The sequence below is a fragment of the Leishmania mexicana genome, chromosome 34 (genome assembly GCF_000234665.1).
Source record: "Leishmania mexicana MHOM/GT/2001/U1103 complete genome, chromosome 34".
In the NCBI taxonomy this organism is placed as follows: Eukaryota; Euglenozoa; class Kinetoplastea; order Trypanosomatida; family Trypanosomatidae; genus Leishmania; species Leishmania mexicana.
Genome location: NC_018338.1, coordinates 132090 through 148497, shown reverse-complemented (window position 1 = coordinate 148497; position 16408 = coordinate 132090). Strand labels below are relative to the sequence as shown.

Genomic DNA, 16408 nt, shown 5'->3' with positions numbered 1-16408 from the left:
TGCTGCTGGACGGCGCGGACGACGAGGACGGCGCAGAGCTGCTGCTGGACGGCGCGGACGACGAGGACGGAGCAGAGCTGCTGCTGGACGGCGCACACGACGAGGACGGCGCGGAGCTGCTGCTGGACGGCGCAGACGACGAGGACGGCGCGGAGCTGCTGCTGGACGGCGCGGACGACGAGCACGGTGCGGAGCTGCTGCTGAACGGCGCAAACGACGAGGACGGTGCGGAGCTGCTGCTGGACGGCGCGAACGACGAGGACGGCGCAGAGCTGCTGCTGGACGGCGCGGACGACGAGGACGGCGCGGAGCTGCTGCTGGACGGCGCGGACGACGAGGATGGCGCGGAGCTGCTGCTGGACGGCGCAGACGACGAAGACGACGCAGAGCTGCTGCTGGACGGCGCGGACGACGAGGACGGCGCGGAGCTGCTGCTGGACGGCGCAGACGACGAGGATGGCGCGGAGCTGCTGCTGGACGGCGCAGACGACGAAGACGGCGCAGAGCTGCTGCTGGACGGCGCAGACGACGAGGACGGCGCGGAGCTGCTGCTGGACGGCGCGGACGACGAGGAAGGCGCGGAGCTGCTGCTGGACGGCGCAGACGACGAAGACGACGCAGAGCTGCTGCTGGACGGCGCAGACGACGAGGACGGCGCAGAGCTGCTGCTGGAAGGCGCAGACGACGAAGACGGCGCAGAGCTGCTGCTGGACGGCGCGGACGACGAGGACGGCGCGGAGCTGCTGCTGGACGGCGCAGACGACGAGGACGGCGCAGAGCTGCTGCTGGACGGTGCAGACGACGAGGAAGGCGCGGAGCTGCTGCTGGACGGCGCGGACGACGAAGACGGCGCAGAGCTGCTGCTGGACGGCGCGGACGACGAGGACGGTGCAGAGCTGCTGCTGGACGGCGCAGACGACGAGGACGACGCAGAGCTGCTGCTGGACGGCGCGGACGACGAGGACGGCGCAGAGCTGCTGCTGGACGGCGCAGACGACGAGGACGGCGCAGAGCTGCTGCTGGACGGCGCAGACGACGAGGACGGCGCAGAGCTGCTGCTGGACGGCGCAGACGACGAGGACGGCGCGGAGCTGCTGCTGGACGGCGCAGACGACGAGGACGGCGCAGAGCTGCTGCTGGACGGCGCGGACGACGAGGACGGCGCAGAGCTGCTGCTGGACGGCGCAGACGACGAGGACGGCGCGGAGCTGCTGCTGGACGGCGCAGACGACGAGGACGGCGCAGAGCTGCTGCTGGACGGCGCGGACGACGAGGACGGCGCAGAGCTGCTGCTGGACGGCGCGGACGACGAGGACGGCGCAGAGCTGCTGCTGGACGGCGCGGACGACGAGGACGGCGCGGAGCTGCTGCTGGACGGCGCAGACGACGAGGACGGCGCAGAGCTGCTGCTGGACGGCGCGGACGACGAGGACGGCGCAGAGCTGCTGCTGGACGGCGCAGACGACGAGGATGGCGCGGAGCTGCTGCTGGACGGCGCGGACGACGAGGACGGCGCGGAGCTGCTGCTGGACGGCGCGGACGACGAGGACGGTGCGGAGCTGCTGCTGGACGGCGCAGACGACGAGGACGGCGCGGAGCTGCTGCTGGACGGCACGGACGACGAAGACGAGGTGGTGGCGGAGCTGCTACTTTCTGTCTGTGTCTCGCAGATGTTCTCAGTCGCGCAGTCAGGAGCGAGTACCTCCGGCTGAGCGGTGATGGTCATGGACACACCGTTCTTCTCGGCCCATGTACTTGGGAGGCAGCCGCAGAGTCGGTTGACTTCGAGGCTGACACGGGTGAGGGTAACCATCGCGTTGTAGGTCTCTGGGATAGAGCCGACAAGCTTGTTATGGTGCAGGTGTAGGGTTCGCAGCTGCGTTAGCGAGCTCCATTCATCAGGTAAAGTCGCGTCAATGTTGTTGTTGGGCATAGATAGAATCTCGAGGTTCTTGAGGGCGCCCCAGGAGGGTGGTAGCGTGCCTGACACGCTGGTGCTGTCGAGGTCGAGCTCCCGCAATGCTTTCATGCTGCTCCACGAGGCCGGCAAGTGATCCGGAATTGTGAGATGCACTAATCTGAGCACCTCCAAGTTCGCTAAGCGGCTCCAACTCTCGGGGAACTTACCGTCTGTCCACGTGAAGCTTAAATCGAGGAACTTCAGCACGGACATGGAACCCCACTGGGATGGCAGCGTTCCCCACATCGAAGTGTATGCAAAGGACACCTTCTGCAGAGACGTCAGCGAGGCCCAGTTATTGGGATACCTGCCCTCCAGCCACACGCTATGACTGAAATCAAGCGTGGTTACCACCACCTCCGACGGGTTCACATCGGCGGGTACCTCGGGAACAGAACCGAAAAACTCTGTGCCAGTAATCTCCACTGCCACACCCGCCGGTGTGCAGTGCACATACTCCCAGACACAGAAGTTCGTGCAGGTCCACAGCGGCTGCAGAGCTGTAATTGTGTACTTGAACGCCTCAAGGAAGTTGCGCGTGTGCACCTGCTGGCTTGCTGTGTAAAACGGAATGGGGCCATCACACTCCAGTTCAGAGCTGCTGCTGCTGCTCGAGCCGCAATCTGAGGTGATTGGACAGTCGACACCCAGAACGGTGGAGTAGAGTCTAACTTCGACATTCCGCGTGATCCAGCTGTGTGGCACGCAGGTACAGTAGTCAAGCTGGAGAGAGATTTTCTCGAGTGCAGTCATTTCACCCCATTCTTGCGGAATAGTACCCGTGAGCTTGTTGCCAATCAGCTGCAGGTCAATCAAGCTCTTCAGACTCCCCCACGACGCTGGCAGAGTACCGTGAAGTTGGTTGTTCGCGACGTGGAGTTGCTCAAGCAAGCTCAAGGAAGACCAGGAAGCCGGTAGCGTTCCGGAGAGATTAAGGTTCGTCAGGTTGAGAACCCTAATGTTCGACATGTTGCCCCACTCCTCGGGAAGACTTCTTCCACCAATTCCACTCTGGAGATAATTCCTGTGCTTCGTGTTGACCCCTGCCCATGCGGAGTGCAGCGAGCCTACCATATTGCTGTCGGATACCCGAGATACAGGCAGAGAGCCGTCACGCGGGGCGGTGTTCTCCCATTCCGCTGGGATGACTTCAGCACCATTTGCCATCACACGGTTTTTGATTGAAGTTCCCCGCATCTGTGGCGGCGTATCTTCGGTGTCCGTCGAGATGAACAGAAACGAGGAGAGCGAGGTTAGCTGATGCCAGCTGATAGGCAACGTGCCCTTCAAGTTGTTGATGTCGCCGGAGAAGGTGAACTTCGCTACCACAACAGATGATCCGATAACGCCCTCAGGTATTTCAGGGAGGCTGCTGATGAGGTCGTTGACGTTGAGGTGCACATGCAGGCCGGCCTCTGTGCACTCCACGCCCTCGTGCGCGCAGAAATTGTCGCAGGTCCACACGGAAGCCAAGGCTGGAATGGCCGCCTTGATGGTGTCTAGAAACATGCGAGTGTGCTTCTGCTCAGCGGCAGAGTAGTTCGGGACGGGGGCGGAGCAGTTGAGGGCGCCTGCCTCATCGGACGCAGAGCGCACACCCACGCAGACAAACGCCAAAAGCGCGACGCACAGCAGCGCCGCCGCGATGGCGGGGTGCTGCCGCGTGCACCGGCGCGAGAGAAAAGACATGATGGCGGCGAAAATCCTGCTGCGATCAACCGAAAAAGAAAAACCAGAAAAAAAAACAGCGGTTTCAACGACGGTCACACGGGTGGGTGGTCACACGTGCTCACAAATTTCCCGTTTTTCCTCCAGGATGGCTAGGATCGGCGAAAGATGGGCAGTTCTACTGTGACGACAACGTGTGTGGTGCCTAAGAGACGGCGGAAAAAAAAGAATAAGAATGCCACAGAAGCACGCAAAGGCACAGGCAAAAGAAGCGAGTGAGCCGGGTGGACAGACAGGCAGGGCGACCGGGTCGGTGAGAGTCGCCGAGGGACAACGACGAAACCAAACCACCGCAATAGCCCTTACCAAAAAAAAAAAAACGCACCCCCTCAGCCACCTCTTCAACGTCTTTGCCTCTCTTTCTTTCTGCAAAAAATAGTTGAACTAACGTTTCCCACGTTTCCTAATGCTGTTGCCGCCGATGTCTTTATATATGTCGTTGTGGGCTCGGCTCGGTGCCTCTGCGCGTTTTTTTATGACGCTGGTTCCGTCAGCCGTCACACACACAGACAAAGGGAAGGGGGAGGGGGAGGGAATACGAGAAACGGCGTAAAATGAACGGGCACTGCAGATGTGGGAGGGAGAGGAGGCCCGAAAACTAAAAAAGGAAAAGACGAACACCAATGCAGACACGCACAGAGGGGGGCCACACAGCGAGAGAGAGAGAGCGGGGTGGCAGTAGCGAGACGAAAAGGGAAGCTCAGAAGAAGCGCAAGCCAATGAAACGGCGGTAGTGGGGTGGCGGGGAGAATGAGAAGAGGCAAAACAAGTGTCAACGGCGGGGTGGGGGGGTGCTTCTGGAAAAAGAGCGGCGCGTCACCCACAGAATGTGCACAAAAAAAGGGGTGTGAGGTGATGGGTGGTGGACGTGGAGAGTGGCAGTAAAGCAAAACGAGTCAGAATTCTGTATGGCTTTGTGAATGTATATGGGTGTTCGCTGCGGTTTGCTTCTTCCACTGCTGTCGACACAAACAACTGCTCTTGTCTTTTCTTGTTCGGAGGAGGAGAAAAAATTAGACAGGGGATGGTGCACTCCACACAACTGAGACACTAACGGCGGTCTTTTTTTGTCCGGCAATTTTTTTCTTCCCCTTTTTTTTTCGGATCCTCCCTCGCGTGCCTCACCTATTGCCTTCTCCCTCGACTCCGCTGCGGAGCAGTCCAGTGGTACGAGAGTGAGAGAGCAATGGTGGCTTGATCACCTCAACGCGAGCTTGCGAAATGGAGACGTAAAATGAAAAAGAACGCGCAGAAGAAAGTGGAGGAGGAGGAGAAAAAAAAAACGGATGGCTCAAAAGAAAGAAAAAAAAAGAAAAATGGATGGGCCGTCAAAATGTGAGCAAAGGAAGACAAGAAAATCGCGGCGGGAGAGGAATGGTGGTTCGTGCACTTCCACTGGGCTTTGCTTCGGGGTGCTGAAAGAGTATGGGACGTGAAAGCAGACGAAAGAAATAAATATAAAAAAAATAAGGCAGGCAACCTAAAAAGGGCGCACTGGCAGAGCACCCTCTGTTCTCCTCGACGGCTGACTTTCGTTACTTTTTCCTTGTATTTATTGTTGTCCGAGTCGTCGTTTCACCCACGCGCAATAATAATAATAATAATAATAGTAATAATAATAATAATATATATATATATAGAATAGGAGAAGTAGTATATATAAGTATATATATATATATGTATGTGTGTGTGTACTTGAAAAAGTGCACAGACAGAGAAGGAATAAAGGTCAACGTGTAGGAAAAAACAACAAAATAATAATAAAAAGAAATGCAGCCGAGCGTTGATGCCGAGGCGAAGTCGGGGGAGAGAGAAAGAGAGAGAGGCCCCTGATGATGATGGCGTTCGTACACGTCGTATGTTGTGGAGAGAGCGTGCACGGGCTACCAACAGCAACACCACCGCCAACAAAAGAAGACACGCACACAAGAGGAAAAAAAAACGTTCTTGTGGTGAAGACTCTTCCTCGTTCGAGCTGGTGGCTTCCGTATACTTCTTTCCCCCTTTCCACGATCGCCTTCCGCTCTTGTACAGCGGAGTTGCCTTCCCGTGCGTGTCCTGTAAGCGGATAGTTGCTGCTTTCGATAAATGCAACGTCGTAGGTCGCCGCACAGTGACGCTTTTCGCCTTTGTTTGGTGCACAAGGAAGATAAGGGCAGAACGTCGGAAAAAAAAATTGAAATAAGAAAAATGTGTCGGAAAACAAAAAGGTAGAGAAAGAGAAGATGGCAGAAACACGCACACAGTACACTGTCGTAGACACAGAGGAGGACACTGCTGGGGGAGGGGGGAAGAGGCGGGGGCTGAGCGGAGAGAAAAATCAACAGTGCAAGAGCAGATACACGACGAGCAACAACAACAAAAAAAGTAAGACGACGGTGCTCTGGTTGCTCCTTGTTGTTTTGGAGGGACGCGGAGGGAAGGAAGAGTGTGTGTGTGTCTCTCTTTTTCTCTCTTGCTCTCCGTGACCTTTTTTCGTTGTTTATTTTGCCTGCCTGCACAAGCGCGCACGACGTTGGGTGTATTTACGAAGAATGAGGAAGCAAACGTTCCTAGTCAATGAATACAGCTTTACAACACAGGGAGAAGAGTATCCTGCGCACGCACACCAGCGGTATCGAGAGATGATGGCTGATAATGCACGCCGGAAGGACACGACAGAGAGAAAAAGGGAAGGAGTGGTGGCCGCTGCTGAAGTTAGTCGATGATATGGTAGAACAGATGGTGGGGAGCTGAGAAAGGAGCGGGAAACCGATGGGCTATGTCACATGCACAAAAAAGAAATACTAGAACCACGGAAAGGACAACAGAAAACAAACAAAGGATGTCGATGTGTTGACGGTTGCGCGCGTTTTGTTGCCGAGAACGCCACGTCGGAGAACAGTACGTGACGATGAAAAACGACCAGACACAAAGCATACAAAGAGTGAGGAGAGTGAGTTGAACTACAGATATGGAGATCTGCTGCTGTTGCTGTTTGCTGAAGCACGCGCACGGACGCTTACGCACACAGCGATCGAAGAGAGAAAAAGGGGTGCACGCACCTAAACGGGCAGAAGTAGGCAGGGCAGGAACCGAGCGGCGAGGGAGGGGAAGGAGAGAGAGAGGGGGGGGAATAGGGATGAATAAGCGCAAACCTTCGAAAAAATGAGGAACAACAAAAAAGGTTTACAACAGAAGAAGAAGGACAAAAAAATCAAACAAAGAAAGAAACAACGGTCGCTGGCAGCGAAGAAAAAACGACCAGGCGTAAGCAAGAAATCAAGGAAGCTAATGGGCAACTGCAGGAGGCCAGCAGACAAGGGTGTAGCGAGGAGAGGAAGAGAGACGCCACAGAGAATACGCGCTCGACGAAAAAATCCTCCACACGGACAAACTCGTAGCGTAGAGGACTTCGCGTTTAATTCTTACCCTTCGAAAACGCCGGCGTGATTTGCTTGGTTGTTTACCTTGGCACCACCTCGCACTTTTTTTTTCGCTCTTCTTGCGTTCTTTGACGAATTTTTTTTGGGTCTTGCAGGGGGAGGGAAGGGTCCTTATGAGGGGCGTTGTCTTGCGTGTGTGTGTCACGAATGATAACTCTCTCGCCTAGCAGGAGCGGGAACACACACACGTACACGAACACACGTAACGCGGGGGGCTGTGGGGGAGGGGGGGGTACTGGTGACGGTGCCTAGAAACCCGCGATGGGCAGAGAGGAGCTAGAGAAGAGGAAAGAAGTGAAGGGTCGCCTTTGACGGGGACGGGGGAAGTCGGGGGAGGGGAGGGGGAGGGGGCACAGGCACAGGCACAGAGCGTATGGTAGTACACGCACACAAACCCTCCGGAGAGGAGGAGAGAGAGAGACACTGGCCACGCAAACAACAACAAAAAAAAAGTAAGAAAAACCCTGTATAAGTAAAATGGAAAGAGAATGGGCGCCCTTATCTTCGCGCACGGTTGTCTTCTCGCTGCTTCTTGCTGCTTCTCGCTTCTCGTTGCCTCTTTACGTGCACCGTTTGGGTTGTGCCGATTTCCTTTTTCCCCCGTTTTCTTCTTTTATGTTGTTGTCTTGGGGAGGGGGGAGGTGTGTGTGTGTGTGTGTGTGTGTGTGTCTTGCGCAGAAAACGAGCGGATGTGTGTAGTGGCCAACGAGAACACAGGCAGAGAGAGAGAGGAAGACAGAGAGAAACGGGGGGAGGGAGAGGAGGGAGGGAGCAGTGAGACACGCACGCGCACACACGAAAAACAAAAACGATTTTTTTTCCTTTTCGAAAAAAAAGAAAAAATTGATGGTGACGTATGGGAGCGCACAGAGCGGAATACAACCCAGAGAAGGCACACACAAATATTTACAGAATCAAAAGGAAAATACATACAACACGCATGCAGACCAAGGAGGAAAAAAAAGTACACTGAGACTGTTTGGGAGGGAGGGAGGGAGGGGAGAGGGGGATGGTGAAACAATCAGAAAAAAGAGAGAACACAAATGAAGAATAGAAAAAAAATAGACGGGCACAGGAGAGCGTGCCCGTGGCGGTGGGGCCGATGCAGGACTGACGCGTGCACACGCACAAGGAAAAACCTACGGCGATGCAGGGAGGAGAGCTGAAGAGCTATGTTCTCCGTATGGATGTCGACGCACAAGCGAGTGTGTGTACGTGTGTTGGTCGATCGAGCAGGCACAGACGCGTGCCGAGTCAATGAGCGCACCACAAGCGAAAGAAAGAGGAAGGACGTGGGTGAGTGTCGGTGTACGGACGTATGGACACAAACCTCAGCAGCGGTCTGCCTTGTTTTCTACAACTTGCAAGGGCACAGCAAAGGACGCTGGGATGCCGCTCGCGAGTGACTCAGAGAAAGGCAAAAGAACTTTATATGCAGGCTGCCTTGCCGATGCACGTTTTTCTTCGACTGAACGGTATAAACGACTTTGTTACTGACGCGATCCGCTTCCTTCACTCATGCTCGTGCTCTCCAATATGTGTCGTTACTTCGGCGAAGCAACACGGCAAGAGAGGGAATAAGAGGCGATCGCCGTTTGTCGTGGTCGATATCCACATGTGTGCGTCGCAGCGCGTGCATGCGCCAAGAGAGGGAGGAGACACGGAGAAGGCGAGCGGTGGAGAGGGAGAAGACAGCGAGTAGAGGACACGTCATCCATGTGGCGCACACCGGCAGCACCCTCTCTGACAAAGAGCAGGCGTGGAGGAAGTCGCACGCGGTTGTGTGCGCCATCGACTGTCCAGGAGAGCCGTTCCCGAGGGGGAGGGAGTTCGGGGGAGGGGAGGCGGCAAGGCAGCAGGTGCGCCGCACCCGCAGCGGGTCTCAAACGGCGGCCATCGGCACCGTTACTGCGTACTTTCCAGTTTTCTTTTTTTTCTTGCTCGCTTGTGTGTATATGTGTGTGTGTGTGTGTGTGTGTGTTTCTTGCCCTATTGGCGTAGAGTCGCAGCGAAAGATGATGGAGGGAGGGAGACGAGGCGTTTGTTGCACCTGCCATATTCCGTCGTCTTCTTCCAGCACACATACACACACATATATATATATACACGTAATACATATACATGCACACACACACACGCACCACGTTGCTTACGGGCCTCGAATTCTCCTCACATGAGCTCACTCTCTCCGCGCGTCATGGTGTCTAGCATCGCCTGCTCTCGCTCCATCTCGAGGACATTCGAAATAAATGCCACGGCTTCGTGAAAGTCGCTTGTTTTGCCGTGAACGCAGCGGAACTGCACCATCGTGTAGCCCAGACTGGCAGGCGACAGAATAACGTCCATGTCGCACACGCCATTCACCAGCGCCACCGCGTCACTCCTGCTGTAGGCCATTGCTCGAGGTGCCAGAGTCGCTGACGTCGTCGGCAGGATGGCGACCGCGCTTGTGATGGAGGGGAAGGGGAGCTGCGTGACATTCTCCTTGACCCTCCGCCGCTCACCAATTGCCGGTGTGATGTTCGTGCCCCTGAGTTCCTCCCCCACGCCGGAGGAGAGGGCAGCGCGGCTGCGCTTACTATGAGTGTCGCCGATGGCGGTGCTCACGGCGGAGGAGCTGTTGTGCGGACAGGAAGGGAAGCTTTGTGTGTCGCCACAAACGCCGTCACTGCCGAGACCCGTGTCGTGGCGAGGGTCGGTGTGCGCGTCCTGCTCGCCCAGATGCAGTCGACGAGCGCAAAGCCACGTCGGGGAGTGTTGCAGCGAGTTGGAGGGACAGGAAAGGACAACGGAGTGGCTTGAAGCCGTTTCCCTGGCGCTAGCGCTCTTCGATGTCATCGGGCGTGCAGTGGCGCCGCCCGTCGCTCGGGGGCGGCTTGACGAACGATGCCTCGACACAGTGGGGCTTCGTTGCGACTGCGAGGAGAAGGTGCTGCAACTTGTGAGCGTGCTGCCGCTGGTCTTCTCTGGGCTAGGGAAGTGTACCGCAAAACGGTGTGAGTTTGCTCGCGCGAGAGTGTGGGGGCTGGCAGACGACGGCTTCGTGCACGTGGCGCGTGAGCGCACGATGCTTCGGCCAGAGAAGCAAGGGCTGGGGTTATGGGGGTGGGTGCCAGCGTTGATCGTCGCCGCAGTGCTGCCTGTTGCGCCATTGCCAGCATCTGAGCTGACAGTGCGTCGTTGCAGTGAAGACACAGCCGGGGTGGCGTGGGTGCGGTGCTGAGCCGCACAGCTGCCTTGCAATCCCAGAGGAAAGCTAGTCGTCGCCGGGCCTGCGCTCGCCGCCATGGCCACCAGCGGCGAAGACATCGGCGGTGTCGCCGTGCTCGTCGTGGCCCCCGTCACCAGCGCCGAGGAACCCAGGTACCGAAACGAGTAGACGTTCTCAGCGTTGGAGGCCACCTCGTCTGAGTACAACAGCTGCAGTCGCTCCGGCATGCTTGCCAGTTTCGCCAAAATGACGTTCTGCACACCAGCGACAAGAAAGCCGTGCCGCACGCACTCCATCACGTTGCGGGACTGAAACAGCGCGGCGAGGTTCGTGGCGGCAGCCAGCCGGCGCCCAAGGGGGTGTTTCAGCAGAATGTCGCTCTTCACGATGCCGCGCACGAAAGAGTTGAAGGAGACGGTGATGGAAGACGGCGACAAGGGGGATTTCGGCGCCCCCTGGGACGTGACCGGCGAGCCGCTGGAGGTTGTGCCGCCAGCGGTGGTGGTGGTGGCGGTGTCAGAATCGCCCTTTTCGGGCGGCAGTTTGAGTGTGGTGGCGCCGTCGTGCGTCGTCGCTGGACTCCCGCCCTGCGTGGCGCCTGTCGCGGTGGGCAGCGGATGGACTTTTGCACATCTCCGCGGCGATGCTGCCACAGAGGCGTGCAAGAGGCTCATCGTGCTGGGCGCCGGCCCCCACCGCCGCGAATAGAGGGAAGCCCGATTATGGCAGCAAGCCAGCTCTGTCTCGTGGAAGTACTTGATAAAGGAGAGACACTCCTCCTTGTGCACAGCTATGTGACACTTTTCAAAGATGCGCTGCACCTGATGGAGCTGAATGACGCCGCGGTGGTTCTCGTCGAGGCTGTTGAACGCCGTCCTCAGCTGCCGCACCACCTCCCGCTCAACCGCGCCCATCTCCGTCTCAATGATGTTGGCCAGCTGAAACTCGCTGTTGTGAGTGAAGGGTATGTGGGCCAGGTCCTTGCGCACCCACGCATCGCGAAACTGCTGGAAGGTGATGCTAGCGGCACTCGCATCGCCAGTGAAGAGACGCACAAGCTCGTCGACGTCTTCGGTTGGGACCACGTCACCGTGGAGGGTCGTGAGCATGTCGCGCACCTGGTCCCGCGTGATGCAGCCGTAGCCGTCCAAGTCCACCTTCCGAAATGCTGTCTCGAGCGCCCACTCCTCCTCTGGGGTGACGGAGTGGTGCGTAGAGAAGTCCAAGAAGTTGCAGGTCGTGGGTGCGAAAGCGTCGCGGTGCTGGTCGGAGCCGGGGCTGATGCTGGGCGCGCCGGGATGTGCAGACGGTCCTGTGTTGCATGAGGTGATGCGCGGCGGCACCAGCGGCACAGGCGCGCGCACGTCAGGGGCGAAGGAGTGGAAGCAAGGCGACACTGCAACAGCGTTGGCCGCGTTGCTGCCACAAGAACCGGACACGCCATGGCTGGTGCTCATCCAGGAGCTTGCGTCGCTGCCGCGGACGGCGGCCCCGCTGGGCCCCACGCATCCGTCCGCCGCGAGCCCCGCTCCTTTGGCAGACTTTTGAGGGAGAGGGTGCCGGAGTGCCGAGTCCGGCCTCGCGCTGCCCAACGCCTCCATCAGGTCCTTGCGGTGCGGGAAGTCCTTCTCGATCTGCAAGTCCCGCATAAACCATGGGTTTGTGATAATCTGCTCGATGGTGGGTCGGTCCGTTGGCTCTGGGGCCAACATCTGTGCCACCAACCTCCGCGCGGCCGGTGAGATGCGCTGGGCCTCCTCGTCGTCAAAGGCGAACTCGTTCACCTGAATCAAGTGCAGGGTCTCCTCTTCGTCTCGGCCTTCGAAGGGCAACCGGCCGGTCAGCATGAAGAAGAGAATGACGCCGGCGCTCCACAAGTCTTGCTGAAAAGGGTCCACAATGATGGGCTGCGACTTGTATGGCGTCGAAGTGCCCAAAATCTGGCTACTGCTGTTGGACTGCGGCTGCCGATGGCGGTGATGGTGATGCTTGTGCTCATGAGCCTGGTGACCGTGATGGGAGGCCTGCGGTGACGCGCTCCTCGAGTTCGGCGCATTCAGCGTCAAGGCGGTTGTCTGTGGTAGCGGCAGAGGCAGCGGCTGCGCACCCACTGCATCCCTGTCGAGTGCCGTGGCGGAAGGACCGAGGTCACCCGCGTTGGCGTCGGAAACGGCAATACCGTCCTTCGTCCCTGGGCGGTAGCGTGCTGGTGACGTGATGGCAGACTTCCAGTCAGTTGGGCTACCGGCGAGTGAAGAGAGCATGCTGAGCTTTGCGGCCCCGGTAGCGCTTGAGGAGCCGGCGATAGAGGCTGCTGCCGCGACCACCGACTCGTGGAATTGTGGGCTCGCAAAGGATGAGGTGGTGGGGGACGTGGACGGCGACGCACCGGAGGATAGCGGCGGCACACGCGCCTGTGAGGAAGCGTTGGTGCGCAGATGCTGCAGCGGCTGATGCGCCACAGAGGTGCCCCCTTCCGCTTCTCCGCCGACGGAAAGAGCGGCACTGCTGCTCGAGCGCTTCTGTTTGACCTTGGCATTAGCGCTTGATGGCACAACTATTGCTGCCTGCTTCTCTTGCGGCGACTTAGCGTGGCCGCTGCGCGCATGCGAGTCACGGCTTCGATGGCGATGGTGGTGACCGCCACTGCTGCTACTGCCGCTGCCCATGAGGGATTTTACGAGGATGCTAAGCCCCTCCCCGACCTTATTAAGCCCGCTAGTGGGCAACACCCATTTGTGTCTGTGGCCGTTGGTGGCGCTGGCGAGGCTGTGGGTGCTACCAGCGCGGTGCAGAGAAGAGCCCGGGGCGGCGGCCTCGGCGGCGGACGGCAGTGAGGTCAAAGAATCAGGCTGCGGCCGTCTCTTCTCCACCGATGGCTTGCGCGCCGCTCCTGCCTCGTCTGTCACATTGGTGCTGTTTGACGTGCGCAGGGAGGCACCGCTGACTTTGCCGCGCGCCGTCCAGTGTTTTGAGGTAACCACCTCTGCTGCCTTCCGTCGCCACCCTCGCGCCAACGAGCCGCTGCACGACGACGCGTGTGACGCCGCGGATGACGAGGTGCTGAAGCTGGACCAGGGTGTCGCGGAAGAAGGCGAGTAGCGAGCGTGACCACCCTGTTGTTGGTCCTCCGGGATTCCCAAAGCCTCTGCCGGCACCGCCATGTCGCCCGCAAAGGTGAGCGTCCACTGCTGCGAGGACGCCATCACTGCCTCCGGGCTGGTGTAGTGCAGCGTCCCGAACATGCCTCCGTTGTTAATGGCGTCGAGGAGAGCGGCGTTGCCGCCCGTGCCGATTGTCTGCTCCGGGTCGTCGATGTTCTCCTTGGCAATTTTTGAGGAGAAGCCGAAGTCACACACCAAGAGGCGGCCGTCGTCGCTCAGCAGCAAGTTCTCTGCCTTCAAGTCCTTGTGCGCAACCCCGTTGCGGTGGCAGTAGTCGATGGCAGAGATGAGCTGCTGGAAGTAGATGTGCGCCTCGTCCTCGGCCAAATAGCTTTTGGAGAGAATCAAGTCTAACAGCTTCCCACCCTCCGCCAGCTCCATCACAAAGTAAAAGGCCGTCGTGGAATTCAGAAACTTGTAGAACTTCACAACGTGAGGGTGCTCGAGGGCCTGCATCACCATCGCCTCGGAGATTATCTGCTGCTCAAAGGTCTTGGCCAGAGTAGCCATCGTGGGGACAGGAGCCCCACCGAGTGGGTGCGGCTCCGCGCCATCGGCCTCCGACGGTGACGCGCCGCCGTCTGCGTCGTAGTAGGCGACGGGGTAGATGCCAGAGCTTGTGAAGAGACCCTGCTTCTGCAAAATCTTCAGCGCAAAACGGTCCCCCGATGGAAGGTACTTGACAACGTAGACGGAGCCGTACGCGCCCTCGCCGAGGCGATGGCCCACGACGTAGTCGCCCAGCACCTTCACCTCGTCCTCCAGGTTTAAGGACCCGGTGAAAAAAGAGATTGCTTTCCAGCTCATTGTTTGACTCACCAGCTGCATGACGCCTTTACACTGCTGCTGTTGCTGCTACAAAGGGAGACACGGACGGCTCTTTCTCACGGCTTCCGCTGACAAGCACGCAGAGCGGCGGTGTGTAGGTGGTGCGTGTTGATGGAAGTAGCGGCCTTTTTTCTTCTTATAGGAAAGGGGAGGGAGGGAAGGTACCTAAAATGGGAAAAAAGGGTGGGGGGAGGGGGGATGATGGCTGGTTTAAAAAATCAACAGCAACAAAACCAATTTTGGTGCGCAAGCGCCCGTGTTGCGCTGCGCGTGGCTCTGTGAGAGGGAGGGAGGCGGCTTGCCTGGGATGTGCGTGTTGTTGGGTTGGTGTGTTGTTGTTCTTCGTTGTGTGTGCCGCAAGGAAATAATTCCTCGAAATCGAGAAGAAAGCGGACACACACACACACGCACAAAGGCAAAACCGTAAAGGGCACGGCAAACACGCGACAACGTAACGCGACACACAACCACAAGAAGGGGGAAAAAAGGCGCGTATGGGCTACGCGCAACAAACGAAAAAGAGAGAGAGCTGAGCGGTGGTGGTGGTGGTGGTGGTAAGGCAAGGCGAGCAGAGAAACAGCGTAGTCCGCACAAAGAGACGCATGCACGCACGCACAACTCCAGTCAGGCGTGCCCGGCTTTCTCGCGTCTCTCTTCAATCTTGGCTCCTCTTCCCTTTGGCTCCGTGCCTCCGTATGGGCGTGTCTATCTTGCGTGTGCAAGCTTCACTTCCCCGCTGCTCGGTTATGTGGAAGCGGCGGCTTTCGTGGAAGCTGCGTCGCCAGAAACAAGAACAGCGCGATGCGGAAGAGAGAAAATTCACCGGCGCCCCCCTTCGTTTTGCGTCTGTGAGTGTGCGTCACGTCCCACCGCGCTCGTTCTCGCAGACTTGGCTTGTCGCTGCGTCGAATGAGACGGCCACCCGCGGTCTTGGATGGGTATGTCTGTCAACGTAGAGATCTCTGGCACACGCGTCCATACCGATGCGCTGTTACGCGCATGATATGTCGACCACCAACAAATTGTGCGGGGTGCACAAGACCCTCAAGCACTGCCCGTGCACGCGCGAGAGTTTGTGAAGGGGATGGGGCAAAGACGGCGCACAGCGGCGCACGTGTATGCGAAAAGAGGTGAGAGGGGGACAAGGAGGGAAGTACAACAGCACAAGGGGAAGACGTGGGTCAGCCAAAAGAAAAGAAAGGGGGAGAAGAATGATGGCGTGTGAAGCGAAAACAGCCAACGCTTCCCTCTTGTGTCCCCCCTTCTCCCGTTCTCACGCACGCGCACCGACAGACAGACACGCCCGCCAGAGACGGGCGCACACAGCGTTCGTGTATTGGGAGAAACGTGAGTTGAGGCCAACGAACGGCAATGACAGCACGATACCGCCAGACGAACGTTGATACGATGCTGGGGGTGGGGGTGGGGCGGGAGGGACGAAGGTACAGGCGTTGGCTGGAAGAGCGGCACGCTGAAGAGAAGCGTGTCGAGAAACGGTGGCAGTGCAATGTTCTGCTTTCTTCGCCACTCGTTGGCGTCAACAACGGCAGCGGAGGTGTTGAGCGTAGCGGTACGCAAGCACAGGAGTCACCCGCTCGCCTCCCGAATCGCTATTTCTTTTTTCCGTTCCTTCAGTCTGTCTTTTGCCTTTTCCCTTGCTTCTTCGAACGGCAGTGGCTCTTGCCGGGACAGAGGTTGTCTAGCGCGAGGGAGATGCGAGCCCGCGCGGCTTCCCAACCCTCTCCTCCTCTAGATTTTGTCTCGTCTTTTCCGCTTTTCTTTACAAACGTGTGTGTGTGTGTGAGCATGTGGGGTAAGCGCGCATGAAGTTTGCCTTCTGTGGATACGGCTTATCTAATATCGCCTGGCAGTTTCCTAATTTGCTGGGCCGTCGTTTGCGCACGTGTGTAAAGTGAGCGTCGCGAGAGACACGCCGGTCAAACTCTTTCCTTCCCGAAAGCCCGTCTCCTTTGTCAACGGCACCCGCGCCACAGTCCGCCACAGCGCAGCTCTCCCGTGTTCACTCGTATAAACAGAGAAACAAATTTCACGCACCAGTCCACGAGGGAGACGGCCACCGTGTTACCTGCTG

The 16408-nt window shown here is 58.1% G+C and overlaps 2 protein-coding genes across 2 annotated transcripts; both read right to left on the bottom strand.

Moving 5' to 3' along the window:
- Positions 1–3649, bottom strand: LMXM_34_0500 (putative proteophosphoglycan ppg3; the record flags this gene model as incomplete). The annotated part of the gene is made up of 1 exon (XM_003879003.1): positions 1–3649. A coding segment is annotated over one exon (3649 nt), but the record flags the coding sequence as incomplete, so codon positions are not given.
- A 5633-nt stretch (positions 3650–9282) lies between these two features.
- LMXM_34_0490 (conserved hypothetical protein) lies at positions 9283–14295 on the bottom strand (the record flags this gene model as incomplete). Its single annotated transcript, XM_003879002.1, has 1 exon — positions 9283–14295. The coding sequence occupies one exon, from the start codon at positions 14293–14295 to the stop codon at positions 9283–9285; it is 5013 nt and encodes a 1670-aa protein (XP_003879051.1).
- Between the last annotated feature and the right edge of the window lie 2113 nt (positions 14296–16408).